We start from the raw sequence: 27,598 nt of genomic DNA on the forward strand, positions 1-27,598 counted from the left end.
CTGCGGATGAAGGACCAGAGGGGAGCAGGAGAAAGAGGGAAGATGCGAGGAGAACAGCTGGGAAAGCATGGGGCAGGCTGCGCCCAGGTGCGGCCTGACTCGCACCCTCGAGGGGGCAGAAGTAGCTTTCAGAGCAGCACGGAGAGACGCTCAGGCTGAGGGAGACTGCAGGGACTGGACATGCTGCAGAGGGGCTTCCCGGGCTGCCCGGCCCCAGGAACCTCAGTCACCCAGGGCTAAGCATTCAGAAAGTCCCCCTCCCTGGGCCTGTGGGCGGGGTTAGGAAACACTTTCAGTTTTGTTTTCTAGTCTGCTAAGAAGGAAACTCATCCGGAAGCCTTCGGCGGTGGAACATGGAGGGAGACTTCCAGGTGTGCGGGAACTGGTAAGAAGCCAGTTTCTCTGGCAGCTCGCTACTGCAGGCTATCCAGACGGGAGATGGGAGAAGGCTGCTTCTGATGCCAGGAGACTGTGGTCCGGTGCAGAGAAAACACCCGGGAGTCAAGGGGAGGATTGAGGAGGGTGGGGAAAGCAGCAGCTCTAAATAGGCTGATCAGTGCTGTGCAGCTTCACAACCTCCCCTCAGCTCAGCTATTTCAGGCTTTGGGGGTCAGCCCTGAGGTTGGATAGCCAGGTGATTTGCCTCTGAGGGCTTCTGTTTTTCATTGCTTAGTCCTAACTTGGGGTTCTGATAATAGGGTCTTCACACCAGTCTGTGAAAGTGGCCGAGGGAGAGAGTCCCTCTCACCCTCACCTACAGAGGGGCTGGGGAGACAAGTAGGGGCCAGGACTATAGGGCTAAGTGGGGGCCCTTGAACCCCCTCCTGTGGCAGGATCCTGAGTGGAGCCTCCCCAGAGTGCTTTGTTCCAGCCAGGCTCTCTGAGAGCTCTGTTCTCTGAGCTGGCTCAGGGGGAAAAGGGGAGGGAATGGGTCAGGCAGATCCCAGCAGGGAACCAGAGGAAGAGGAGGTGAAGATGCCCATGTGCATCTGCCTGTGCAGCGTGTTCACACCAAGAGCAGTGGATGTCCCCTGTTCAGGGACGCGGGCGTGCACCTCTCCTAGACATCTAGGCCTTTAGGGCTACCGCCTCTGAGTTTCCTTTCATGCAAGCTGCCAGCAGCAAGAGTTGATGGAAATGAAAAGTGTCATTTCTTGGTGATGAGGACTGTTAGAGAAAAGCACCTGCTTGGGTAGCAGAAGGGCCTCCAGCCCTCTCTAGTGGTTACCACAGGTGGGCCTTGGGGCAGGGGATAGGGGGATGGCTTCTCAGTCCCTTGCTTTGGAAATTCTAAACATTTCCACCCTTCCAGGAAGTGTTACTAACTTGAGACCAGCAGGTGCACCAGAAAACAGGAAAAAAGATTTGGATTTTGTTATTTCATTTTTATAACAGCTTGATTAAAGTATCATTGACAGAAACTGCAACTTTTAACATACCGTTTGACACCTTCTGACACAAGTTATATACCTGTGAAACCATCCCACGAGCCAGGAAATGCAGCTCGCATTCACCCCAAACCTCCCTGGGGGGCCTTCCAACCCCCACCATCCTATTTTCCATGCAGACAGTCTCTGGACAGCCAGCCCTAGGTGTGAATCAGACTCCCTGTTTTATATGCTGTCTTCTTCCCCCTTGTTCTTGCAGCCGAAGAAGTGTGCCCTCTGCCCACTTCACCATCCACGAGGCCCACTGCCTGCGGTTCCTAGTCTTTTGCGCCAAGTGTAAGGAGCCTGTCCCGGTGGTGAAGATGAGGGAGCACTGTGAGCAGAGGCACGCACAGGTGAGCAGGTGGCAGGAGAGACAGGGCCTGACGGGGGTGGGGGGGAATCTGTCTGCCCTGCTGCAACTCAGGACTCAAAGAGGCCCCTGCGGGGTGAATCTTGTAGCATCTCCAAGTTCAACCCGTTTGTGAAAAGAAAATGCTAATCCTGTTTTTCTCAAGCTAAATGAAGTTTACCCCTTTTTCCAACTTTTTCTCTTTTTTCCCTTTTTGGGGGGGCAGAGCCTTACCATGTAACACAAGGTGACCTTGAACTCTGAATCCTATTGCCTCAGCCTACTAGGTCCTGGGAAAACAAGTACATGCTACCATCCATGCCCAGTTTTCCAGTCCTTTCCCTGCAGGCTTATGAATCCAACAAGACAAGGGGTTCCTGTTTCAAGAAAGGTCGAATGTTGTGAGATTCAAGAAGAGGATAAACAGGAAAAGTGGCCCCCAGAAGGCAGACACATTTACTTCATTTTTCTTTCCTGCTTTTTTATCTCAGACCTTCGTGGGCCTCTCATCTGTCTTTGTGGAAATCCTCAAGTTGGACATCTGTTTCAATTCAAAGTGGTCCAGCAAAGACTTTTTGTAGCACTGGGCTGGGTGATGGAAGAAAACTGAGGTAGCCACACCTGAGCCACACCCTTGAGAGCCCATAAATCTGGGCCTGGAGCATCTCAAGTCAAGGCGGATATGGGGAAAGGCCAGGGCTGCAGGCTGGAGCCCATGTCTGTGTGTGTGTGTGTGTGTGTGTGTGTGTGTGTGTGTGTGTGTGTGTTTAGGTCATGTGTGTAATGTTTCCACAGTGTGTGCAGAAGTCCTAGCTGGAGTTGCATGAGGTGAGTCAGGCACGATACTGGAAAGAAAAGGAGGAGGGAGGAGAGGCCACTCTGTTCTTATCCAGCTGGCCTTAGACAGCAGGGAAGAACCAACCACCTTGGGCACACCGGTCCTCTTGCATCCAGATGCTGGACAGAAGGATTTTTCTGTGATTCAAGAGCCCAAGAGAGCATGTACATCCAGCCCTTGCCACCACTCTCTGTAATTGGTTTCAATTCCCTGGGAAGATGAGCTCAGTCCCCTGATTTGTCCTCAATCCCAGTGACCAGTGATCACACCCTTCCTTGCTCCCTTTCACAGACCAAGGAATGCCAGGGGCACTCTGTCAAGTTCAAGTTCTGTGATCTGACTGTGCACTTCAGCAAGCTAGAGACCCACGAGTCCCACTGTGACAGCCAGACCGAGCACTGCCCACACTGTGGCAAGCTTCTCTTGCTCTGGCAGCTGGCCCAGCACAAAGATGTTTGTCAGCATCAACCAGCTCTGCTCAGGGAAGGTGAGCAGCTAGGGAACGCTGGGGAGGAAGAGGGAAGCTACAAGCCCCAGAGCCTCTCTTGGGTGGGATGCAAAGGCCAAAATCCCCCAAGGGGGCCAGCTGTGGTGGTGCACACCTATGATCCCAGCACTTGAGAGGTTGAGGCAGAAGGATTGCTGCAAGTTCCAGGCCATCCTGGGCTAGATAGTGAGTTCAAGGCCAGTTTGAACTACATAGTGAGACCCTGTCTCAAAAAGACAAAATGAAACAAAAATCCAAAGGCACAGAGAAGAAGGGTATTCACTCCATATGTCTCAATTAAAGTGACTATTCTAGTTCTGCACCATGCACCAGAGTGGCCTTCTTGTGCATCTTCTGTGGTCTTTACAGGACTACTCCAGGAAGACCAAGATGCGGGGGCGGGGGGGAGGCAGCAGTTTGGGAGCTGCACAGCCAAGTGAGGAAGATGTGATAAGCCTTAGAAGTAGGGGCCTTCTTTGAACTCCTGCGCAAACCTAGCCTGGTGAGAGCCACCTGAATCCTTTTAGAGATGAGAAACCTACGCTGCGAATGAAGCGGGGGCTCACTAGAAGTGGAAATCAGACTGGATGCTTAAGTTTCCCAGCACAAAATCTACAGCTCTGTCCACCATCAGTGAAGCCAGACGAGAGCCAGCTGTGGCCCCTCTTGACCTTTGGGCCTATATGTTGGCTCCCTGGTTGGCTTCATGTCCTTGTGTCCCAGTTACCTCTTTCTGATGGTGCATTTACTGAGGACACAGCCATTAAGGTGAGAGATCTTTTGTTGTTGACCTTACTGGTTGTGGTATCATGGGGAGAGGGCCTAAAATTCTTCAGACCACAAATATCTCCTAGTAAACCATCTACCCCTGGTCAGAATTGGCCATGAAATCGTGGAAAGTGGGAAATTCATGTCTATTTCTTTCATTCTGATGTGCTGACATTTCATACAGCCAACACAGTCAGAAACACAACTTCAGTACAACACGGCTTCAACACAGCCTCGTGTACAGTTGACATCTGTTTGAATCACAGAGCTTGGAAACTGGTTGAACGAAAGAATATTTTGACACCTGTGCATATGGCTCCCTTCATTGTCTTAAAAAAAACATCTCTGCTCCAGGAAATCCTGTCTTCATCAAAGTTGCATGCTACCCTGGGGGCACACCGTGAACACAAAGGAAACGATATGGGTGTTTATTTGTTTGTTTGGCTGTTTGAGGCAGGGTCTCACTATGTAGTTCAGGCTGGCCCTGAGCTCACAATATAGCCCAGGCTGGACTCCAACTCAGAGTGATTCTCCTGCCTCAGCCTCCTGAGGGCTGGGACCACAGGCATGCACCACCATCTCCAGCTTAACATGGTTGATTTAGCTAAGGGTTGCCCATATGGCTGAGAGTGCTTGCTGTGTGGGAAACCAAGACCAGGCAGGCTGTGGGCAGTTCCTGCTCATGAGTACAGGCCATGTGGCCAGGTGGGGGAGAGTTAGGGTGGCCATCGTCAAGGGCAGTCATTTGTGGTGTTGTTTTTGTGCTTACCCAGGAAAAGGATCTGAAAGGAAAATCTACTGTAATTACTGCAACAAAATGATTATAGGAAGTATGCGTAGCCATTATGTGGTGAGTAGCAATTAATCATTTTCTAATAGTGCCAGTATCCAGTTCATATTCCAAAAAGTGTGATGTGGAAGGAAGATTCTAGCCAAGTTTTACATAATGCAGGGTTTTTTTTACATTTTTAATGCTTATTAGTACTTTTGCTGTATATAGTGATTAGTTTCATTGTGAGGAGTTGGTACATGTACATAACCCATCTTCATTCCTTTTACTTCCCCTTAGCCTCCCCCTTTCTCCCTCTCTCCATTTCTAGTTCCTCTCCCCATTTGCAAAGGATCTCTCTCTATTTTGTATTATCTTTGATTTTGCTCTTTAATTATTTCTTATTTATAAAAGAAAAAACCATGTGATATCTGTGCCTGTGTGTCTGATTTATTTCACTTAATGTTAGGTGTCAAGGTGCAGCTATCTTCCTATAAATGATTCACATTTATCCTTCTTTATGGCTAAATAGTACTCCATTGTGTCTATATGCCACATTTTCTTTTTGTTCATCTGCTGATGAACATATGGGCCACTTCCAAGATTTAACTGGTATGAGTTGTACGGCTATAAACACGTGTATGTATGTATCACTATAGTATGATGTCTTAACTCTTTTAGAAATATACCTGGGAGATGTATTGCTGGGTTGAATAGAATTTCTATTTTAGTTTTTTGAGGACTCTCCATACTGATTTCCATAATGGTTCTGTTAGTTCACATTCTCACCAGCACTGTAGAAGGGTTCCTTCCCCTCTCCCCAACAGTCTTGCCAGAATTCATTTGATTTCTTGATGATGGCCATTCTTTCTAGAGTAAGATGAAATCTTAGTGTTGTTTTAATCTGCATTTCTCTCATGGCCAGTGCTGTTGAGCATTTTGTCGTGTGTTTATTGGCTATTTGTATTGCTTCTGAGAAGTGTCTCTTCATTTTAATTGCTTATTTTCTTGATTGGGTCTTTTACTTTAGGGCAGATTATTAAAAGTGCCTGTGGCTTTTGTTTGTTTTTGCTTTGTGCAAAACGAGATTTTAGTGAACTTGCTAGGTATACTTAGCACACATATTTGATCTTCATTTGTGCCCAGCCCCTCAAAGAGCATCCTTGCCCAATCCCGGCGCCCTGGCCACATTTGACTGTCTCCAACCTTCAGGAACTGGACATTGCAATTCAGTACCTAGAAGGGCCTGCTTTACTGTTTTCTGCCCATGTGGTAGATTTCTCTGTTAGACTGTGAGCTCCCTGGAAAAACTGAATGGCTTTCTCCACCTTCTGGTGATAAATGTCAGGGCTGGATACAGAAAGGGGACTCTGCTGAGCTGCGATGATGTGTTTGGTCAATGGATTGGTTTTGCCTGTGACCAACTCCCACTCTTGTCCATCCATAGTCCTAAGTGACTTTCAGTGTCTTACTGTGCCCAACTGCTCCCTTCTTCTGTACGTGTCATAGCTTCTCTTCAGGGAACTCCTCTCTTCCTTCACAGATAGACCTGTTTACTTTTTTGCACATCAATTCATAGAACTATAGACTATTAGAACTAAAGAGACCTTAGACATGTTCCAGATCTTTGCTTTTTGTTGTTGTAGTAAGATAGCGTCTAAAACTTGCCATTAGTGACATTCATTCAAAATATTACGCAGTCATCACCACTATCTGGAGAATGTTCCAGACCATTTTCATCACCCAGAAAAGAAACCCTAAACTCATTAGCAGTTAGTCCCCATTCTCCCTTTTCCCAGCCACTGGCAATCACTAATATGCTCTGTCTCTATGGATTTTCCTATTCTGGATACTTCAGATAAGTGGAGTCATATTATACGTGGTCCAGTGTGACTGGCTTCTTTCACTTAGCATAATGATTTCAAGGTTCACGCATGTTGTCCTTGTACAGTGTATCAGCACTTTATTCCTTTTCTGGCCTTTTTAGGAAGCTAACGACTCCCCTTCGCAATGCCCAAAGAACCTGCGAACTTACTTGCATGTGGCAGAGAAGTGAATAGCTGTAATAAACGTGGAACTGGATTTGTGGTCAGAGCCCCTGAATTTTCATTGTGCTCTGCTGCTTACCAGCTATGTAAACTCTACCGGCTTCTTTCATATTTCATATTCTGTGAAAAATAGGGATAATAATGTATCTCTTTGGGCATGGAAAGAAGTCATCCACAATCACTCAACACCAGAGCCACCGCCCTACCAGCATCCACACTGGCACACGCGGCCTTCCCACCTGTTACCAAGGAGAAGCTGTGTTGTGAAAAGCCCACCCCGACTGGTGCACTGCAGCCCTTCTTTCCTGCCTATACAAGGCCAGGGCCAGACTGCCCCAGAAATTCCTCCCCACCCGACAACGTGGAGAGACAAACTGAGCTGTGCACAGAGATAACAACAAAAACCTCAATACTGCTCACTCCCATGTGCTCTAACATTTTTGGAATGATGAGATGTCAAAGAGGCAGTTCTAACAAACACTTGTATCTATGGTACTCTCTTTGCCCTTGCATGGGAGACATTTTTTTATCTTATCGAGTTTATTGGTACTTTTTAATTCATCATTGCAAGGATCTTGTACCCTTGCATGGCTGATCTTGGTTCTCATTTTATCCCCATACCCCTGCCCTCCCTTCACCCCCTTCATCCTTCCCTATTTACAAAGACTTTGTTTCCATTTTTTCCTTTTCTCACATTTATTCTTGTCCCTTATTTCCTTCCCCCTACCCTTCCCACTTGCCCTATGTCTTTAGCCCTTTTCTGGAAGACATTTTTTAAATGTTGACAAGTGCCGAAATAGTGTACATTAGGTGGTTTCACAGTTCTCAGTCTTTTGACAGCACACCCTGAAAAATTTCTCTTACATCCATTTCCTGCCACTTACCGTCTTTTTTTATTTTCCTTGTTTGACTTTATTTTCTTATTAGTACACAGTTGTCATACATAGTGATCACATCCATCGTAGGGAATCTGTACCTGCATGATGTATCTTAATTCTTTTTCTCCCATTCCCCTCCCCTTCCTTCAACCCCTTTTCCCCTCCCATTTACAAAAGCTTTTATTCCATTTTTTTTCCTTTTCTCCACTTTTTTTCCTTTTCCCTTTCTTCCCTTCCCTCTCCCCACTCCCTCGTTCCCCTTCCCACTTGAACACGTTCTTCCTACTTCCCAATATCTGATCATCCTTCCATTTACAAAGACTTTGTTTCCATTTTTTCCTTTTCTCACATTTATTCTTGTCCCTTATTTCCTTCCCCCTACCCTTCCCACTTGCCCTATGTCTTTAGCCCTTTTCTGGAAGACATTTTTTAAATGTTGACAAGTGCCGAAATAGTGTACATTAGGTGGTTTCACAGTTCTCAGTCTTTTGACAGCACACCCTGAAAAATTTCTCTTACATCCATTTCCTGCCACTTACCGTCTTTTTTTATTTTCCTTGTTTGACTTTATTTTCTTATTAGTACACAGTTGTCATACATAGTGATCACATCCATCGTAGGGAATCTGTACCTGCATGATGTATCTTAATTCTTTTTCTCCCATTCCCCTCCCCTTCCTTCAACCCCTTTTCCCCTCCCATTTACAAAAGCTTTTATTCCATTTTTTTTCCTTTTCTCCACTTTTTTTCCTTTTCCCTTTCTTCCCTTCCCTCTCCCCACTCCCTCGTTCCCCTTCCCACTTGAACACGTTCTTCCTACTTCCCAATATCTGGGATTACAGGCGTGCGCCACCATGCCCGGAAGTTGATTTCTTAATGATAGCCGTTCTTTCTAGAATAAGATGAAATTTTGGTGTTGTTTTAATTGCATTTCTCGAATGACCAGTGATGCTGAGCATTTTTTTTTTCCATTTATTTATTTACTTCTTCATCTGAAAAGTGTTTATTCATTTCAGATGCCCCTTTTTGGACTGGGTCTTTAAATTTGGGAAGTCTGACTTTTTTTAGTTGTTTATATATTCTACGTGTTAGTCCTTTGTCTGAGGAGTAGCTGGTAAAATTTTTTTCCCATTCTGTGAGTTGTCTCTTCACTCTGTTGGTGATTCCTTTTGTTGTGCAAAAAGCTTTTTAATTTGATGTGATCCCAGTTGTTATTGTTGATTCTTTGTAGTATTTCCTGTGAGAACAGGGCTTTGTTTATAAAGTCTTTACCTATTCCTACATCTTCTAGAGTTTTACCTATTCTATCTTCCTGCACATTAAATATTGCTGTTTTTATATTTAGATCTTTGATCCATTTCTATTTTAGTTTAGTGTATGGTGAGAGATGTAGGTCAAGGTTCAATACTTTGCATGTGAAAAGCCAGTTTTCCCATCATCATTTTTATTTTTGGTACTAGGGATCGAACTCAGGACCTTGCACTTGTGACGCAGGTGGCAGCAACACTGAGCTAAATCCCTGGCCTTCCATCGGCATTGCGGCGGAGGGGGTCTCAGGATTAAACTCAGGACCTTGTGGCTGCAAGACAGGCAGCTGCACCACTGAACTAAATCCACAGCCCTCCATCAGCATTTTAAAAGATGCTTTCTTCCAGTGAAGGTGTTTGGCCCCCTTGTCAAAGATATGGTAGCTGAGTGTGCTTGGAGTTGTTTTTACATCTTCTATTCCGTTCCACTGATCTTTGGATGTGTTTTTCTTTTTCTTTTTTTGCCAGTACCAGGCTGTTTTTAAATCACAGTAGCTTTGCAGTGTAACTTAAAATCGGGGATAAAATGCCTCCTGCCCAGCTATCATCTCGATTTCCCTGTGTAACAAAACATCTGAACTAGTTGTCTATAGTCACTGTCCCCATTTCTTCTTTCATTCTTATACTTACTCCAATCAAGCTTTTGTACCCAGCGCTATCTCCAACTTTACCAAAAGTGTTCTTGTCTAAATCAGTGATGACCTCTGAAAAGCCAAATCCAAAGCTCGGTTCTTAACTGTCATTTTATAAAGAGCTTTTAACATCACAACCCATCACTCCCTCTACCTCAATTTACTTTGGGCTTCCTTGAGAACTACACCATTCTGGTTTTCAATAATTTCAGTGGTCTTTCCGTCCATCTCTAGTTCCTCCAACCTCTTAATTTGTGAGGGACACGGCAGGCTTAATCTTTTGTCTTTTTTTTAATAGTGAAAAAAATGTAGGTTTAAAATTAGCCAGATGGATTCAGTTTAGATGATCCCAATTTTGTTGACAACATGCAAGTGTCGTAAGCAGGATCCAGTGGAACACGGCCCTTCTCTGCCAGGCCTGATCAGTAGACCTTCACAGCCTGTGTAAGCTGGTGCTTGCTGACCTTGGCATCTGCAATGAGCACCAGTGTGTTGTTGTCCTTTCTCTCCCTTATGGCTGACTCTGTGGTCAGGGGGAACTTGACGATGGCATAGTGGTCAAGTTTCTCTCCTGGGGGTGATTTTCTGAGGGTATTTGGGCTACTTGCAGAGCTACAGTGGCTTGGGTAGCCAGAAGATGGGACAAAGACTAGATTGCGTGTATGTTTGCATCTGTTAGATACCTTTCAGCACTGCCTTCTTGGTTGTCAAAACCTTGGCTTTGGATTCAGCTTTGGGAAGGACAAGAGCTTCCTTCTGCACTTTAGTTTCCGTCTTAGTCCCTGATCGCTGGTCTCTTCTACATCTATACTCCCTTCCTCAGTCATTTCATCCAGTCTCTCAATTTTAAAAGTGCCATATGTAAGCAGACACTCTAAGTTTTATATTTCAGTGTGAACTTTTTAACCCCAAACTGCAGACTCGTATGGGACCATACAAGTATTCAGCATCTCCCCACGAATACCGGACACACGTCTCAACTGTAACCCACCTGAAATGGTATCCTTACTGCCTCTGTCCATCTCGGGAGGTAGCAGCACAACCTATCCCTCCAGGCATTCAGACCACAGCTTCAGGTGCATCCTGATGCCTGTCTTGTCCCCAGGAAGTGTTGGCGCCCTGGTACGAACCACCAGCGTCTCTAGCCTGGGTGCTGTGGTGGACTTCTCACTGGTCATTCCGCTTTTCACCTTGCCCACTGGAGTCTGTTCCCACCGCAGTGGCTGACACGATCCTTTTAAAATACCACCCACTTGTTTCCCTCCTCTGTTCAGAATGCTGAGCTGGCTCCTGCCTCGCTTCATGCAGTGAAAATCCCTGCAGCAGCCCTTGAACTGCACGACCTCTGTGCCTCCTCCACCTCACCACCTCTCTGATCTCATCTCCCACTCCTAAACTTCTGTTTCTTTCTTTCTCTCTCTCTTTTTTTTTTTTTTTAATTGGTACCGGGGATTGAACTCCGGTCCTTGTGCTTGCAAGGCAGGCCACCGAACCGCTGAGCTAAATCCCCGGCCCATCCCAGGCCCATAAACAAATCTTTTTTTTTTAGTACCGGGATTGAACTCAGGTCCTTGCGCTTGTGAAGCAGTGGCCAGAACCATTGCGCTAAATCCCCAGCTTCTTTGTCTTTCTTTCCTTCCTTCCTTCCTTTTGAAACAGGATCTCTCTGTGTAGTTCAGGCTGGCCTTGAACTCACTATGTAGCCCAGGCTGGGCTCAACCTCACAGTGATCCTCCTGCCTCAGCCTCCCCAGTGCTGGGACTACAGGTGTGCCCCACCACACCCAGCCTCATGGTTTCCTGAGCACACCATAACTGACAGCATTTTCACTAAAGGCTCCCTCCTGCTAGAGGCCACCCCATCAGCCCATCCCCCACCATATTCCTGAAGCTAACGCTTTCCTTCTTTAAATCTTTGGCAACTTCTTAATAAGAAGTATATATCTTTACAGCCTGTTTAAAATTGCAACCTGTCCCTGTCACACATTCACCACCTCCTTACCTTTCTCACCTTTCTCTTTTTTTTCTCCCAGACAGTGTCCCACTATATAGTTCATTTTGGCCTTGAACTCACTGTGTATCCCAGGCTGGTCTCAATCCCACATACACCTCCAAGTTTCTTCATTCTGTCTTCCTGATTTATCACTGTCGCTTATTGTGGTTAAATCAGTATTCAGTATCACGATAGTGTAGCCAGGTAAGTATTGTAAATTGTTTGCCGTATGAACTGATTAAATTTGCTCTCTTTCTCAACTTTTTGCTTTCCCTCGTTTTAATAATTGCTTAATTGTTTCATTTGCTTCATTTTCTAGATACTTTGACATCACTAAATTGTCCCTTAAAAATTCTACCAGATCTGAAAATTCCCTCTCAGTATAAACACATTCTATCCATTTCGTTCTGGGGGCATGTTATTCCCTACACCTGAGAAGCAGCCATCATTCTTAGGATTTTGTCCCCTCCTGACAGGGTTGGAGCTGTTTCCCAAATCTCAGGTCAGGTCTTTCTCTTTTTGATTTACTCCTTGTTTAGTAGAACATATATCCTCAAACAGTTTCTTGAGAAAGAAAGCATAGTGGTAAACATTTTAGACCTTATATATCTGAAAGCGATAGCTTAGATGACTAAGAAATCTACAATTTTTCAGACTTTATTATAAAAATGAAGTTAGAGAACTAATACGATTAACCCCTATGTCTTCATCCCTGCGTGCGATACAATAATAAGCAAAAGTTTTCCACATTTGCTTCATCTGTTCTTTGGTTTTCCTCTCTTTTCTCTGAAATATTTTAAAGCAGATATAAGATATACCATTATATCACACATCATTCTTTAAGATATATGTTTAAAAGGTGACCCTTTCTCAATTACAGTGCCTTTCTCACTTTCAGTGGTATTAACAGTAGCTCTTTTGGACCATCTTTTTGTGGCTTCCATTGACCATGTTTGCTCATTACTGCTGTAGCTGCTTTTTGTCTCTTGCCTTCTATTGAATTGAGTGAGTTTCCTGCCTTCTTTGTACTGATTTGGCAATTTTACATTCTATTTATGCTATTTTAGTAACTACAAATGACATTTTTAATTTGAAAACTTAAGATCTCAAATGTAACATTGCCTTTACCCTTCTTACAAATATATATAGTTTTGAAAACAAATTAACTGATTCTCTCATCCCATTTTATATGCAGTGTTGCCCCGATTTTTCATTAGTCATTAGCATTGTTACTATTTGTTATACAACTCATACCTGTTTGTACATACTCACAAGTGTAGCATTCTCTTTGCTCACATTCTCTCTTCGATTCCAAGCTTTCTTGCTTGCTAAAAATACATCTTTTAGTTCTTTCAGCCCAAACATGTCAGTAGTAAATCTTCAGCTACCTGTCAATCAGCTTTCCCCTTGTGGTCTCAAATAATACTTCAGCTCGCTGTACTTTTGTTACCTGAACTTGCTAGAGGCCACTGCTGCTCTTGGTTGTCATTTACTTCTCTTCAAGGTAGATTGCTCCCATGTGTTTGTATTTTTAGATTCTGAGTTTCTGTTCAGTGACATTTTACCTGTGGAAATCCTTTATAACGCATTTTGAGGCTGTGTACACTCTGAAAGAATTCTGTGATCCAAATTTTTATGTCTATTTTTCTGCTTGAGGATTTCTAGACCCTGCAGCTAATGTAAATCTGAACCCCAAACACAAGAATAGCATGGGCCTGTGATTTTGAGTTTTTAGGGGCACAAATTTTTATTCTCTACACTCAGATTCCACCCCAAGGTAGAAAACTCCTCGTCACTTTTCCTTTGTAATTAGCTGATTCTTTTCTCTTACCCACCATAATTTTTCCCTTAAGGCTCCCAGCCTTACACAGGGGAAGAGCAATTTTACCTCCAATTCTCCACCTTCTGTAGATGGGATCTTCCCTCATTCAAGCCCCTAGTTGTAATATTGCCTCCACATCTCTCCTATAACCAAAGTGTCAGATCGTGGGCTTAATCGATGCTTTAGTCCAACTTTGCTGTTGTAGCAGAATACCACACAGAAAGTTATTTCTCACAGTTCTGGAGACTAGATGTCCAAACTCAATATGCCAGCCTTCAGTGTCTGCTGTAGGCCTTCTCGCTGCATCCTCCCATAGCAGAAGGCGGAAGGGTAAACTAGTCGAATGCTTCATGGATCCTCCTTTATAAATCCTTCCTCCCAGCCAATAATGGTGGTACATGCCTATGATCCCAGTACTCTGAGAGGCTGAGGCAGGAAGACCACAAGTTCAAGTCCAGCTTGGACAACTTAGGGATCTTGTGAGATCCTGTCTGAAAATTTAAACACCTAAAAAGTGGAGATGTAGTTTAGTGTGAAGGCCCTGGGTTTAACCCCTGGTGCTCTGCCAAAAAAAAAAAAAAAAATCCTTAATCACATGAATAAATAAGGAACCCTTGTAACCTTGTAAAGTCCTCTTGATAGCCCCACCTTTTAACACTATCACCTGTCAACACAGAAAATTTGGATAGCAACTAGGCAGGCCTTCATTTCTGGAACTCAAGGTTTTCTTTCTTGCCATCAACTCTTATCTTGAAGGGCTGTTATATTTTATTCATCATTTCTAAGTATTTGTAATGGGAAGTTTCCAGGTTATCTAGTCAAGCATACCTTCCAACTGTTCAATCTAAAGCCATTTTGTTTTGTTTCATTTGCTGTCATACAATTGCAGGATGACTGTTCCGCAGCCTCAGCCCCCCTGAAAAACCTGCTTAGATCCTTTCCAAGTTGGGCTGGTAGAAATCAAACTCCCACAGCAGAGACAGATGTCCGTCCAAAGACAAAAAATATAAACAGCTATCCTCTTCCTTCTGAACGTTCAACAAAACAAGCACCAAGAGAGAAAAGCAGAGCCACGGATCTGCCTTCAAACTCTGATCTCAAGTCAAGGACTGCCTCTCCTACAGAAAACGAGGAGGCAGCCTATGACATTCTGAGGAGGTGTTCACAGTGTGGTATCCTGCTTCCCCTGCCCACCCTCATGCAACACCAGGTATCCAGTCTCTGTTCCCGACCTGGCTATGAACCAGCTGAGCGGTATCTTTTATTTTTTTTGTACTGGGGATCGAACTTGGGTCCTTGTGCTTGTGAAGCAGGCGGTGGAACCACTGAGCTAAAATCCCCGGCCCAGCAGTATATTAAATATCAAATATCTGCAGGATGTTTGCCCCTGAGGAGTAGCCACTGAGGAGACCTTCCCTGTCTCCCTGTCCCTCTGTGTCCAAGTGCACTCTCTTGTGGCACTTGACACCTGCTTTTCTTGTGTCACCTCTCACAACTACATCACCTTTGAAGGTAGAGCCAGATCTCTCATTTCTGTGTCTCCGGCTCCTCACCCAAGGGCTGATGCACACAGCAAGTGCTCCAAAACTGTGGGGTAAATGAATGAAGCTGAGGGTGGCCACTGCATCTCCCTCGAGGTATGGATAAAGCAGCTGAGGCCCAGAAAGCAGAAATGTCTTGCTCCCGGTAGGAAGTCCAGTGCTGGCTATAGCCTCCAGCACATCAAGGTGACAGCCGTATTCCTCAAAATCCTCATCTTTTCCATCTCAGATTATTTTCTTGTAACAATAAGAACTGGCCTTAGAGATAGTTAACCGCTGTGTGCCAGTTATAATACAGAGTTCTTGATAAATGATACAGTCTTCGTTATAAGCAATAAATAGGTGTTTTATCCTCATTTTAAAGAGAAGGAAACTAGACAGAGAAGTAGAGTTCCTTCTCCAGGACTGTACAATGGGAGAGTGGACAAGTCTAGTACAGACTCCACATGTATAGCTCCAAAGCTTTTGTTCTTAAATTCTGGCTTAGATGCCTTGTTTGGTATTTTTTTAAATACTAGAGTATTCAATTTTGTTGTACATAATAAAGAAGATATGTTGTAGCTTAAAGAATAAAAGCAAAGCTCATATTCCCCATACCTATTCCAATGCCATGCCCTGAGATACCAATTTCAGCAGCCTTGTGGGTATCCTTCCGAATCTTTATTTTCTCTCACATAAACTCTAACAAATTTCTTGTTTCTTTTTCCATATATACTACTTAATGTGTTCATTACTCTTTCATTTGACTTCTTCATTTAACATATGGTAGGCCCAAGTATTAGGGAGGCCTAAGTATTTTTTGAACTTCTTTATGTGTATGTATAGATAGATAGATAGATAGATAGATAGATAGATAGATAGATAGATATAAGCATGTAATTTTACAAAAATGGACTAATTTTGTCTTTCAAGGGCCATTTTCTCTTGCCTCCCACCTTTTTCAGTTTCTTTCCCACCTTTATATAATAAGGTTGTCAGATTTAGCAAATGAAACTAGTGGTTACCCAGACAAATTTGAATTTCAGAGAAACAAGAGGATTTATTAGTATTAGTGTTTGTATTAGTATTAGGCAGTACTGTGGAATTAAACCAGGGGCCAGGGTGTTGGGGGAGATGCTCTACCCCTGAGCTACATCCTCAGCCCTTTTTCTTTTTTATTTTGAGACAGAGTCTCACAAGTTTTCCAGGCTGGCCTTGAACTTGTGATCCTTCTGCCTCAGACTCTGGAAGAGCTGGAATTGCAGGGGTGTTCCATCATGCCTGACAATTTTTTAAAAGCGTAACTGTGTCCCATGCAGTGACTCTTTCTCTAAAATTGAAATTCGAATTGAGCACCCTTCATTGTATTTGGCAATCCTGTTATCAAACAGACACAAACATACATGTCTGGAGTACTCTTGTACACATTTCTTTACATCATAATGTGTGGCTTGTCTTTAACCGTTACACAGGAGTTCGGGTTGTAGGTGCACAGTACTCTCCTGCTCTTTGAGGCCCGGATGATGATGGGCCACTGTTAAACACCATCCAAAGCCTCCTGCCCCTCTCCTAGATTGGTGGGCTCGATGCTTCTTCCCTGCAGTCTCGAGGCACCTGTAACTCGGGGCTTTTGTTTGGGAGCAGGGAACAGAAATATCCAGAGTTATTTCAGAAACTAGAACTTCCTCCTCAGAATATACTGAACTTTTTAATATTCCTTTCTTTAGGTAAAATGCAAATGGTTAGCTTCCTCAAAAGGAGAGCAAGTGAGAAAAGCCAGCTAGATGTGGGAAGAAGAGGTACTGTGAATTGGGAAGATTTCCTGTTTGCATCAGCTTCCCGGCTTTCTTTCCATGGTGGTCTCTGCTTGGGAAAAGAGATGGGTTTTATTCCCATCCCATCCTTTCTATTTAGAAGAAAAAGGTTGCACTTTGGCTGTGTTCCCTCTTTTGAATAAAGACATTGGTTTGTGCAAGGGCTCCAGGTAACCAGGAGAAAAAAAGATTCTGGTTCTTCTGGCTGGGCATTCTGATTAAACTTCCAGGATCAATAGCTGGGGTGCCTAAGAGACCCCCAGCTTTGTTCCTGAAGAATAAAAACACTTTCCTTGAAAGCTTCCTGTTCACCTTCTTGGATTCCTCACCGGTTTTCCAGGGGAAGGGTTGGCAGGAGGTGGTGGGACAGCAGGATGCAGCTGAGGAGGAAGGGAGGGAGGTGCCATGGGAAAAGGAGGAGAAACACCAGGGAGAGAGGAGGCCGGGGTGGTGACGCTGCCTGGAAGGCTTTGGGAGCGAAGGGGGCTGGGGAAGCCTGAAGATGCTATCCACCCGTAGGTTACCCCCGCTTTACCTTTCGGCCCAGGCTTTGGCGAGGGGGCTTGGGACCCAGGCTCCTAACAAGGCAGAGAAGGGCCAAGGAAATGGGTAGGCTAGGTGTGGCCCACCCCACCCCTAAAATTGGAAACGGGAAAGCGTTCCTGGGCTTTGTTAAGGACCTGTCAGGTTTGCTTAAGGCTTTCCAAGGAGGGACTTTGCCTAAGGAGAGAAAAGCAGAATACCGGGCGTGGCTTCCTAAAGAGAGACGCACATACAGGGCCTCGCGAGGCTCCAGGCGCAGGGTCAGGACTAGACCGGTGGTGGACTGAACAGAACTTCCTTGCATGCCAGAAGGGCGCGGCGCCTCCCAAGACCCTTGCCCACACAGTCCACTGATCTGGCTACTCGGTTGCGCTCCTTGCACTGTGGGGCTGAGCAGAGCCCCGGGACTGCGAGGCGTCACAAAGGGGGCGCAACGCTGGCTGAGCATTTAGCGGAGCAGCTGAGCGGGGGCAGCCCCCGTCCAGCCCCCGTCCCCCCCGGATGCTTGCAGAGTTGACACCGAGCAGCAGCGGGCTGGCAGAGTGGGTCCAGACCCCGCACAGCCCAAACGAGCAAGCGGGGCACAACGAGCCGGTAACTGGTAAGCGCCAGGTGGCGATGGGGCGCCAGGGGGCCAATCTCCTGGAAGTGGCTTTTGGCTACGGGTTCTCTGGCTACCTCCACACTGCTTGGGTGATGGGATATCCTTAAGTTTTCTTCCCTGTTGGCAGCTACATATTACAGCGAGACAAGCCTAGGTTTGAGAGTCCTAGGCTGGTTTCAAATCCTACCTCCCACCAGGTACGGTGGCACACGCCTGTAATCCTAGCCCTTGGGAGGATGAGGCAGGAGGATCACCACGAGTTCGAGGTCAGCCTGGGCTACATAGTGAGTTCAATGTTAGCCTGAACTGCATAGTAAGACTCTGTCTACAAAAAATCCCACCTACCCACTTTGAGAAACCGTATTAACCTTCCAAGACCTCCATTTCCCCATTTGTGAAATGGGTGCATTCATATCTTCTGGGCAGGCCTGCAACAGAAATATCTTGGCCCCAGCATTACAAATGGCAGCTGGCACTTTTACGGCATTTCCTATGTTTTAGGCACGTTTTTGGGCTTTCCCTACACCAGATCATTGAATCTTCCCAACTAAGCTACACTGCCTCTTCCTGGTAATAGGGGGTTTGGAGGAACTCAAAACAGGGTGTGTGTGTGTGTGTGTGTGTGTGTGTGCAAACAGGGTGTGTGTGTGTGTGTGTGTGTGTGTGTGATTTGGGGCATCCTTGAAAAAAATTTTCTAGCCCATCAAGAATCCTTCCAGGGATGGGGATGTAGCTGCCTGTCTGGCAAATGGCAAGGTCCTGAGTTCAATCCCTAGTCCTGGAAAGAAATTCTTCCAGCCCATCCCTACTGCTTACATGTCTGATGATTCTCACCTGACTTTGCCTGTGATTTTTACTTTAGATTTTTCCCCCTCATGCTAGGGTTGGAACCCAGGGCTTCACACATGATAACAAGTGCTCTACCACTGAGCTACGCTGCTGCCCTTAATTTTTCAGTGCAGCTTTCCACACCTTCATTCATGCTGTGCATAGCAGAGGCCTCCAGGCTTGGGCCCTTTACAGGTGATACAAGAAACACCCCAGTTTTCTCATTTCTTAAATGTTTAAGCACTGCCTGAAGAGTGAGGATGTCATGAGCCCCACAGAGTGTGTGGCCCTTTGAAAGAAGACAAGGATGCAGATAGGGATGGCTTGCTGGCCAGAAGGGGTAGAGAGGGGGACAGGCTGACTGTGGATGTGGGGACTCAGAACTGCCTGGATCCTTGCGTCAGGGGCGGCCGCTATTCTATCCCTTAGAGAAAGCTGGCCAGCTCGGCAATGAGAGCCAGCGGGAAGGGGGGCTACTCTGCTCAGTGGGCAGTGAGAGAACAAGGGGAGTGGGAATAAAGGCCCAGAGAAGGCCCCCAGGAAGGCCCACACATACACTCCCTGTGGGTGCTCACTGCCGCTATGATGTTGGTGGGAGCTGGAGAAGGCCTAGGGCTACCACAGGAGAGAAAGGGCAGAGGAAAGGCAGGGAGACCAGAGGTCCTCTTCAGGAGACACAGTGGGTGAGATGACAGAGTCACAGGGTTCAAGCCAGACATCCAACACACATTTGACAAACAGAAAGACTTACATCAAACTCCGTTGCCTGTGGTGTGTGGAAGGGGGCAATGGAATGGGACAGAAAGTTAAAAGGGAATAAGTGAATACATAAAACCAAAGAGGTGTCATGCACAAATAATACCTATTGTGGATTAGGAAATGTGGTTAATTTGCCCCCCAGCACCTGAGGTCCAGGAAGTGGGTGTAGGAAAAAAGTCCAGCAGAAAGAGAAAGCCAAGTTTCTAGCCCGGAACTTGTTACTAACTGCCTGTGTGACCACAAGTAATTCACTTTGCCTCTCTGGTCTCTGAAAAGAAAGAAATTCTCAGGTCTATTTCCAGCCCTGTGGTTTTATTGGCCATGATCAATAATCTTGGATTTGCTTGGGAAAGTATCCAGTAAAGGATGTGTAGAGTGGTGAGGCTTGGATCTGGAAGTGTGGGGGTTGGAGAGAGGCAAAGAAACTAAGAGAAATTTTTTAGCAGGGGAAGCTTTGAAATGTGTGCAAGTGGTTATAAAATCTGACTGATGGATCCACGTATTGGGCAGTTCTTGGCCAGCCCCACTTTTGGATCCCTGGGCCTGGGTGGTAGGGTCACTTACAAGACAACAGCCAGTCGGAAACCTTTCAGTCCTCCCTAGTTCTGCCTTTACCAGCTACCAGTGTCCTCAGAGGAACTGACAGACCCATCCTCATTCCCACCATCATCCCGGGCTTGCTCTTCGCCATTCCTCCTCCACACCCTCAAGACTGACTGCACCATCTCCACCCAGGTGACTCCCACTCCACGGCTCTCCAGGACCCCAGCTGAGGTTCTTCACCTTGTTCTGCTGCTTATACCTCTTGAATATAGACCCAACCGTCAGCAAAACGCAGCCCCAGGCATACAGTGACCCTCATCCCAAAAGCTCTGTCAGAATTCCTAAGACTTCAGGAGAGGAGACCATGGACAGTCTACCACATCCTTGATCCAGCATCTTCTGCTTCACCCATGGCCTCCAGTGCCTCCATTCCCTGCTCACTAACAAGTTCAGACCTCCAAACATTTTTTTTTAGTCCCCAAACAAATTTTAGTAGGACACGCATTCACAGTTCTGTGCTTTGCACATACCGTTCCTCTGCCTGGAAGGCATCCATTCTCTCCCCACCACCACTAGGCCAACCTGGTCTGCCTCACAGATCCCACTCACCTTCAAAACCCAGTTTAGGGATCAGCTCCTCTGAGCAACCCTCTCCACCTCCTCCTTACCTAGGCACAGTCTCACCCATTTGTGCCTTCCTTGCCCAGGATCACAGTACCCAGGACCTTTTCTCTTCTGTCACTGTATTGAAACTGAGTGCTGATCCATGTCCCCAGGCGATCTGCAGAATCCTTACAGGTGTGCTGTGACATGGGTGGGCTGTGATGTGAACACCAAGCCACCTGCATGAGACACTGCACCTAATGCTGTACTCGTAGAACCACAGAGACATTTTGGGCAACTGAGTCTAATTCCCGTTTGGCCAGTAATAGCTCTTCCTTATTACTCTCTACAGAAAACAAGTGATTATTTTTCTTTCCTTGTTTTAGGAAGTCCTGCTCACCACACAGCTGCACTGTGCCTCTCCATTCTTTGATGGATGAAGGAAGTGAGCTGATCCAGCCCCAAGACCAGAGCTTCTGGGCCGCTCTGCCTGATGTGTGCCTGCGCCATGTTTTCTGGTGGCTGGGGGACAGAGATAGATCCAGGGCAGCCCTGGTGTGCAAAAAGTGGAACCAGATGATGTATTCAGCAGATCTCTGGCGATACAGGACCATCACTTTCAGCGGGAGGCCGTCCAGGGTGCACGCATCAGAATTCAAGTCAGCTCTTTGGTATGTTAAGAAATTTGGTCGTTATTTGGAATGTCTAGAGATCAAATTCCTGAATCCTTACAATGCTGTCTTGACCAAGAAGTTCCAGATCACCATGAGAGGTCTTCTCTCATCCCTGGGCAGAAGTAACAACCGTCTGAAGAAGCTTTCCATCCAGCACCTGGAACTAGATCGCCTGGTCTGGAGGAACAGTATCAGGAACTCGCTCATCAAAAGCTTGAGCTTCTTCTTAAAGAAAATGGGCAAGTACCTGGTCTCCCTCAGCCTGAAAGGGGCCAGGCTGACTGTGGAGCAGGGCTGCCAGGTACTGAACTCCCTGAGCTACCTACGGAATGAGAGCACTGCCTCGGACCTTAACATTGAAGATTATTTCAGCCATCACCTGACTGTCTACAGCAGCCCCCAGTTCAACAAGACCATGGCCACATTCCACAACCTGGCATTCCTGACACTCAACTACAACTGTATTTCTGATGAGCTGCTCGAGAACTTGGCCGATAACAATGCCAGTACCCTCCGGACCATGAATATCAAATGTCACATTCATGACCCCCATGGCCAAGTCATCTGGGGCATGTCCTGGGCCAAGCTGGCCAGGCAAGCCAGCAACCTGAAGGTGAACTTCTTCTTCGAGCGTGTCATGAAATACGAGCGCCTGGTCCGCATCCTCCTGCAGGAGATCCCCATCAGGAGCATAAGCCTGAGAAGCTGCTATTTCAGTGACCCTGACTGGTCCATGCGGCCCACTCTGACAGACCTCCTGCCTACTTTCCGGCACACTCTGCAGGTAAGTAGGAAGTGAGGCCCACGACAGGCTTACAAGCAGCAACTACCATCAGGTAACCTGTTTCCCCAAAGGAAAGCTTGCTGATCCCACACTGGGTGCGTATGAATTGTTACCAGACTAAGCCATCCCATGTCCTCAAGATCACAGCAGATAACAAAAACTGCTGCTGCTCAATTTCTACACGAGATATAAGGGATGTCTGGTTGGTGGTCAACCAAGAAAAGCCCCAGGTCAGGGATGTAGCTTAGCAGCACAGTGGATATAGCTTGGGGATGTAGCACAGGGATGGAGCTCAGCAGCAAGTGTAAAGTCCCGAGTTCAATTCTCAGTACCAAAATAAAATAAAATAAAATTTGAAAGCAAGCAAAACCAAGAAAAGCCCTGATACCCATAGTTCAGAGGTGTGAAGCTTGAGCCAGGAGACTTGCAGGTGACCTTTTCTCCACAAGGTCATGGGGGATCATGTGGCTCCTAGCTGTCACCTACAGTCACCACTGAGCAAGGGAACTGTCTGGTTCCAGCAGTGCCCAGAAAAAAACAGACAAAAACCCAAGATTAACTTAGGCCAGCAAAGAGCTCAGAGGTCCTGGAATGTACCATAATGTGAGTTTTACCACCTATAAAATCGGGATTATTTTGACATTCCTCAGGGCCTTGTCATCATTGTCACAATTGACATTAATAGGAATAAATGCCACAGCCAGTATGGATGGGTTATAAGATTCCAATAGCTGATTTGTAGTCACATAACTCTGAGGCAGGCAGGGTGGACCATCTCAGTGCTACTGAAGAACTCAAAGTCTGGTGGCCTGCCCACAGTCACACAGCCACTCCACTGCAGGGCTGAGACCAACTCCTTGGTCTCTGGATTCCCAACAGTCTGCTTCCAAATTCTAGATTTTACAAACTTGTGTGAGACCACGGTCATTCTCAGATCTCTTCCTTAAATACTAAACATCTAGCATTCCCCATCTAAAAAAAACTCCTAAACCATCACAGCAATAGGCCCAAAGTTCAACCATAAAGAGATCAAGAAGTTACAGAATGACCCAGCCAGTCCCCGCACGCACGCAACTTCCCCTTTGGTGCTTTTCCAGAAATTAACTTTTGAATTCAACAACAACCATGAGTCGCTCGATGAAGAGCTGCACCTCCTCATCCTCTCCTGCAGGAGGCTATTTTACTTCAAAATCTGGGCTTTCCTTGATGTTAAATTTGTGGAGCGGATCCTGAAGAGCCAGGAGGAGGGGCAGTGTGCCCTGCGCACATTCAAGGTAAGGGCCCCTGGCTGGTTTTGTGGGACAGAGCAGGGCATCTGGGCATGGCCCCCAGGATGGAGGTCAGGGGTGAGGAGGGAAGCAGGGACAGCCAGTACACCTGAATCTGTCCACTGGCAGGGAGTGATTTCACAGAAAGGGATTTACAGCTCCCTTAGTGCAACCAGCCTGCCATAGCCGTGCGCTCCACATCTATGGTCTCAACCAACTGTGAATTGCACATTTTTTAGGGATTAAAAATGGCATCTGTGCTGTTCTTGTTATTATTCCCTAAGTAACAGAGTACAACTATTTACACAGTATTCACATTGTATTAGGTATTATAAGTACCTGAGAGATAAAGTATACAGGAGGATGTGCACAAGTTCTCGGTAAATAGTGTGCCATGCATTTTATACATGGGACGTGAGGCCCCCTGGATATTGGTATCCATGGAAAGTCCTGGAACCACTAACCCACAGACACCAAGGCAACCATAGTTGGGTCTGGGCTTTTCCTGATCCTGCCAGCAGCTGAAGGTATAGATCATTTAGATCATTGTTGGGTCCTGGATGATGTAGTCACTCTGTGTGTTGAGGGATTTTTTTCTTTATTGGTGCAGGTAAGAATTTATACAAACAGATATGAGACTAATGAAGAGGACAGGACCTTGCGGGAAATTCACCGGAAGTACAGAGATCTCATTGATTCAGGGATTAACTATTTTGTCATCACTTACCCCATGTTATAATGAGCCTCTTCAGAAGAAGGAAGCTAGGAGCACTTTGAACTTGAAAATCCACTTCTCAAAGAACTACACTTGGGGCACCTCCACCCCACCCTTTTTTCTTCTTTCTCCTTTTTGCCTATTTTATACCAACATGAACAGCTGGGCAAAGGCTGGGACTACTGGCTATGTGAAGGCCCCTGATGACTTTAAAGTGCTGTCTTTACCATCTATCTAGGGGTGATTTCTCCTTTTGTTGTTTGGTTTTGCTTTTTTGATGCCCATGTTTAGCCACTAGACAAAATACCCAAAGCTGCTCAAAATAGTTTCCTACTAGGGGAGCCTGACTCTTAGTCACCTATGCTCCTGAAAAGGTGTGTGACCAGCAGTGAGTAAACAATCTACTGACCAACGTCCCCCGTTTAGAAATCCTTACATCTGGGCTAACCTTCACGTAAAAACCTTCTGACACTGACAATGGCTGGGCCTGATTGTCCTTGGCTGAAGCAGGAAAATCTCTACTTTCAAAAGGAGCCTGCTCAGAGCTGGAACGCTCCCACTTGGAAGGAACTCAGACCTTGATTCATCAGCCTTGGGGACTTAGACCTCCTTTGGCTTTGCTGTGTCTCCTTCAGTTTCCCATCCAGGTCACAAGGTACACAGCCTGTTAACAAACAGTCCTCAGGTATGGGGAGGAAACGAAGTGGTCATCACACTCACATTCATGAAGAACTTGTCATGCCATGGGCAAATGTTTCTAAGACAAAGTTCAGTAAAAAAGCAGAACATAAAACCATTTAATATGACATCAATCATGTAAAACATATCTAACAATTTTTTAATCAAAGAAGAGTTACCAAAAATGTTAAAAATTATTCAGTAAGGGGATAGAATTATGGTTGGTTTCTATTGCTCTTTTTATGTTTTTCCGTATTTGCCAATTTTTTTTACAACAGATATTATTTTTATAATTAGGAAAAGTCTCATATGTTAAAATGAGTACCTATAAATCCCTGAGCTGGTGTCATATAGATATATTGAAGATTTTTGTGCATATAATTACATATTCTCTTTCTCGTTAGATATAAATTAATAAAATATCAGGATACTTCAATAAGTGACTCACTTTTAGATTATGTCTTTTGTGTGCTATATGTGTCCACAATTGTGCATTTTAGACCCTTGTTAAAATTCCTATTTAACTAGAGCTTTTCAGTTTTCAGTGCATTTTCACAGTAACTCTCTCACCTGACTCTCCCTACAGTGCTGTTTGGCACACATGGTTGATATTTCACTAACATTTAGGTAAGATTTGACTGATAAAACTTCCTGTAGGAAGTTCCCAGACCTGATGGGAAAGATGCCAGCAAGTGTCATAATATCTGGAACCAAAATGGCCCTAGAGAGCAGTCTACTACTATGTGGACCAAAAGAGGTGACTTTCCTTGGATCTGAGGGGAGCCTGATTCAGACTGGTGTAGTGTTTTCTTGTATGTGGACCGGTTAGTTCCTTTCACCCTGAACACAGAATCTAAGCATACATAACTCTTGCATGGAGAAAGCATGTTAACAGAAATTTCTATGAAAATGTTTCCTGTAGAAGAGTAGACTCAGCTTACAGTTTTGCAAATGTCTCTCGTATCTGGTTTAGCAGCAGACAGCTAAGTTCCCGTCCTCAATTCTGCACTCAGTCCACTGCGATATCACACACTGGGTAGCCTCTGGAAAACTCCAGAGAGAATGGGAGTGAAAAAGACATGTGACATTTTGGTGTGATTATTTAAATAGTTCTGACCTCATGGATCCCTTGAAAGAAGGGTCTCAGGGACCCTCAGAGATCCCCTGACCACAGAGAACTACTGTAAAGATATTTTGGTTCCCTGAGGAATCACAACAGGCTTGAGAATGATAGAGTCCTAGCAGCAAACTGCAGACAGAGCATGAGTTTCCAAAAGCATCTATTTTTAAGCAAGTATTATCTTTTTTAAAATTATTATTACCACATTCAAAGGCCCAGTAAGGAATAGAGACAGCCAATAGACTTGTGAGCACACGATTCCTTCCTGGGTGACAGCTTCTTATTTGTGCCTGTCCTGCTCCAGGGCAGAGCAAGAGGATTGGAGGCGAGGGGCAGGGGGTTGGGCGGCTCCAAAATCTATCATCAGACTAAAGGTCTGCAAAGACCACTGGTTCTCTGAAGAAATACAAAGGAGCACTTCAGTGTGGCCCTGTCCTGTGTTTATGAGCAGAGACACACTGTAACTCTCAGGTGTTGGCCACGGCTGATGAAGTCCAGGTGTCAAAGTGACTGAGGCCAACCCACCTGTATGTCCCAGTTGCCATGGACTGGATGCAACTCCAAAGTTGACCTCTTGAAATGTAATTCCCAATGTGATGGTGTTTGGAGGTAGGGTCTTTGAGAAATAATTATATCATGAGAGTGGTGCAGTCATGAATGGGATTAGTACCCTTCTGAAAGAGGTCCCAAAGAGCTCTCTCACTCTTTCTACCACGTGAGAGATAAGAAAAAGTTAGCAGCAGCCCCCCACCTGGATGACAGCCTTTACCAGAACCCATCCATGCTGGCAACCTGATTTCAGAATCCCAGCCTCCAGATCGGAGAGGAAAAAAATTCTGTTGTTTACAAGCCATTCACTCAGTGGTACCATATGTCAGCCCGAACTGACTGAAACACAAGGGTATTAAGGAAAGCAGGACTATGATGAAACTTCAGTGTGAACCATTCCATTGTTCACAGGCAAACCGACAACGCAAGGGCATAGTTCCATGCGATCTTCACAACAGCTCTAGGAAATAGAGATGACCACTGCCTCTCTTCTAAAGATAAAAGAAAGAGAGACTGACACTTTGCAAGACTAACTTGCCCAGGGTCACTCAGGAAGTGCTACAAATGGGTGCCAAACTCAACCTAATCCCAGAGCCATGCTCTTAATGACCATATACTATCATCCCACAGCAGGACTTGGAGCCAATCATTCTGTAACTCCACCGCACAGAAGATCATTTAGAAGAGAGGATCTAAGAAAACCTCTGTTTCACTATGTTCAACCTGGAAATGCTGCTGTGCATACATAAAAGAAAAATTCCAAGATGTCCTAACTTTAATTACAAGAGCCAAAAGATGGAGGAAGCTCGTGAGATAAGAAAAATCATTCAGTGAACCACTGTGGGCCGAACCAACAGAGACTATTTCATACTCCTGTCTACTAAAACCTTGACTGAACCCCAGGCCACCAACCACTGGACACCATTCATCCTGCTTCCAGCTCCAACCAACTCAGAAACAATGAGTTTTTCTCCTTATAACCTGTTCTTCTACCCCAAACCCTTCCCTGTTTCATGTTATGAGGTCTCTCTTATCTACAGCCAATGTGGGTCCAAAGTAAATGTCTTTAGGCTTTCTTCCCCAAATTTTCATTATAAATATGCTCTTTGGGCTGGGGATTTACCTCAGTGGTTCCACTGCCTGCCTCACAAGTGCAAGAGCCCAAGTTTGATTCCCAGTACCATATATACATATATACATATACATATATATACTAATCCCCCAAAACAAATATAAATAGCCCTAGGAAAGGACCCAGTCCTTTTTAGGTAACGTTG

General features: G+C 45.5%; 2 protein-coding genes across 4 annotated transcripts; both read left to right on the forward strand.

Annotated features, from left to right (window-relative positions):
• The first annotated feature begins 246 nt into the window (after positions 1–246).
• Xaf1 (XIAP associated factor 1) lies at positions 247–16,945 on the forward strand. The gene is made up of 6 exons (XM_033762836.1): positions 247–385; positions 1,648–1,783; positions 2,909–3,104; positions 4,646–4,722; positions 14,209–14,529; positions 16,567–16,945. Exons 1-6 carry the CDS (start codon positions 354–356, stop codon positions 16,621–16,623), a joined length of 819 nt encoding a protein of 272 aa, XP_033618727.1. The 5' UTR covers positions 247–353; the 3' UTR covers positions 16,624–16,945.
• Fbxo39 (F-box protein 39) lies at positions 1,708–27,400 on the forward strand. Of its 3 annotated transcripts, none has more exons than XM_019205607.2 (4): positions 1,708–1,783; positions 20,920–21,991; positions 23,089–23,265; positions 23,870–24,805. In XM_019205607.2, the coding sequence occupies exons 2-4, from the start codon at positions 20,966–20,968 to the stop codon at positions 23,996–23,998; spliced, it is 1,332 nt and encodes a 443-aa protein (XP_019061152.1). In that variant the 5' UTR covers positions 1,708–1,783; positions 20,920–20,965; the 3' UTR covers positions 23,999–24,805. The 3 variants fall into 3 exon arrangements, with proteins under 3 accessions (XP_019061152.1, XP_010609625.1, XP_010609624.1); XM_010611323.1 differs by lacking the exons at positions 1,708–1,783; positions 23,870–24,805 and adding exons at positions 17,729–17,797; positions 26,952–27,400; XM_010611322.2 differs by lacking the exon at positions 1,708–1,783 and adding an exon at positions 17,729–17,797.
• Positions 27,401–27,598: the final 198 nt, after the last annotated feature.

The sequence above is a fragment of the Fukomys damarensis genome, unplaced genomic scaffold (genome assembly GCF_012274545.1).
Source record: "Fukomys damarensis isolate Sample0158 unplaced genomic scaffold, DMR_v1.0_HiC HiC_scaffold_13, whole genome shotgun sequence".
In the NCBI taxonomy this organism is placed as follows: Eukaryota; Metazoa; Chordata; class Mammalia; order Rodentia; family Bathyergidae; genus Fukomys; species Fukomys damarensis.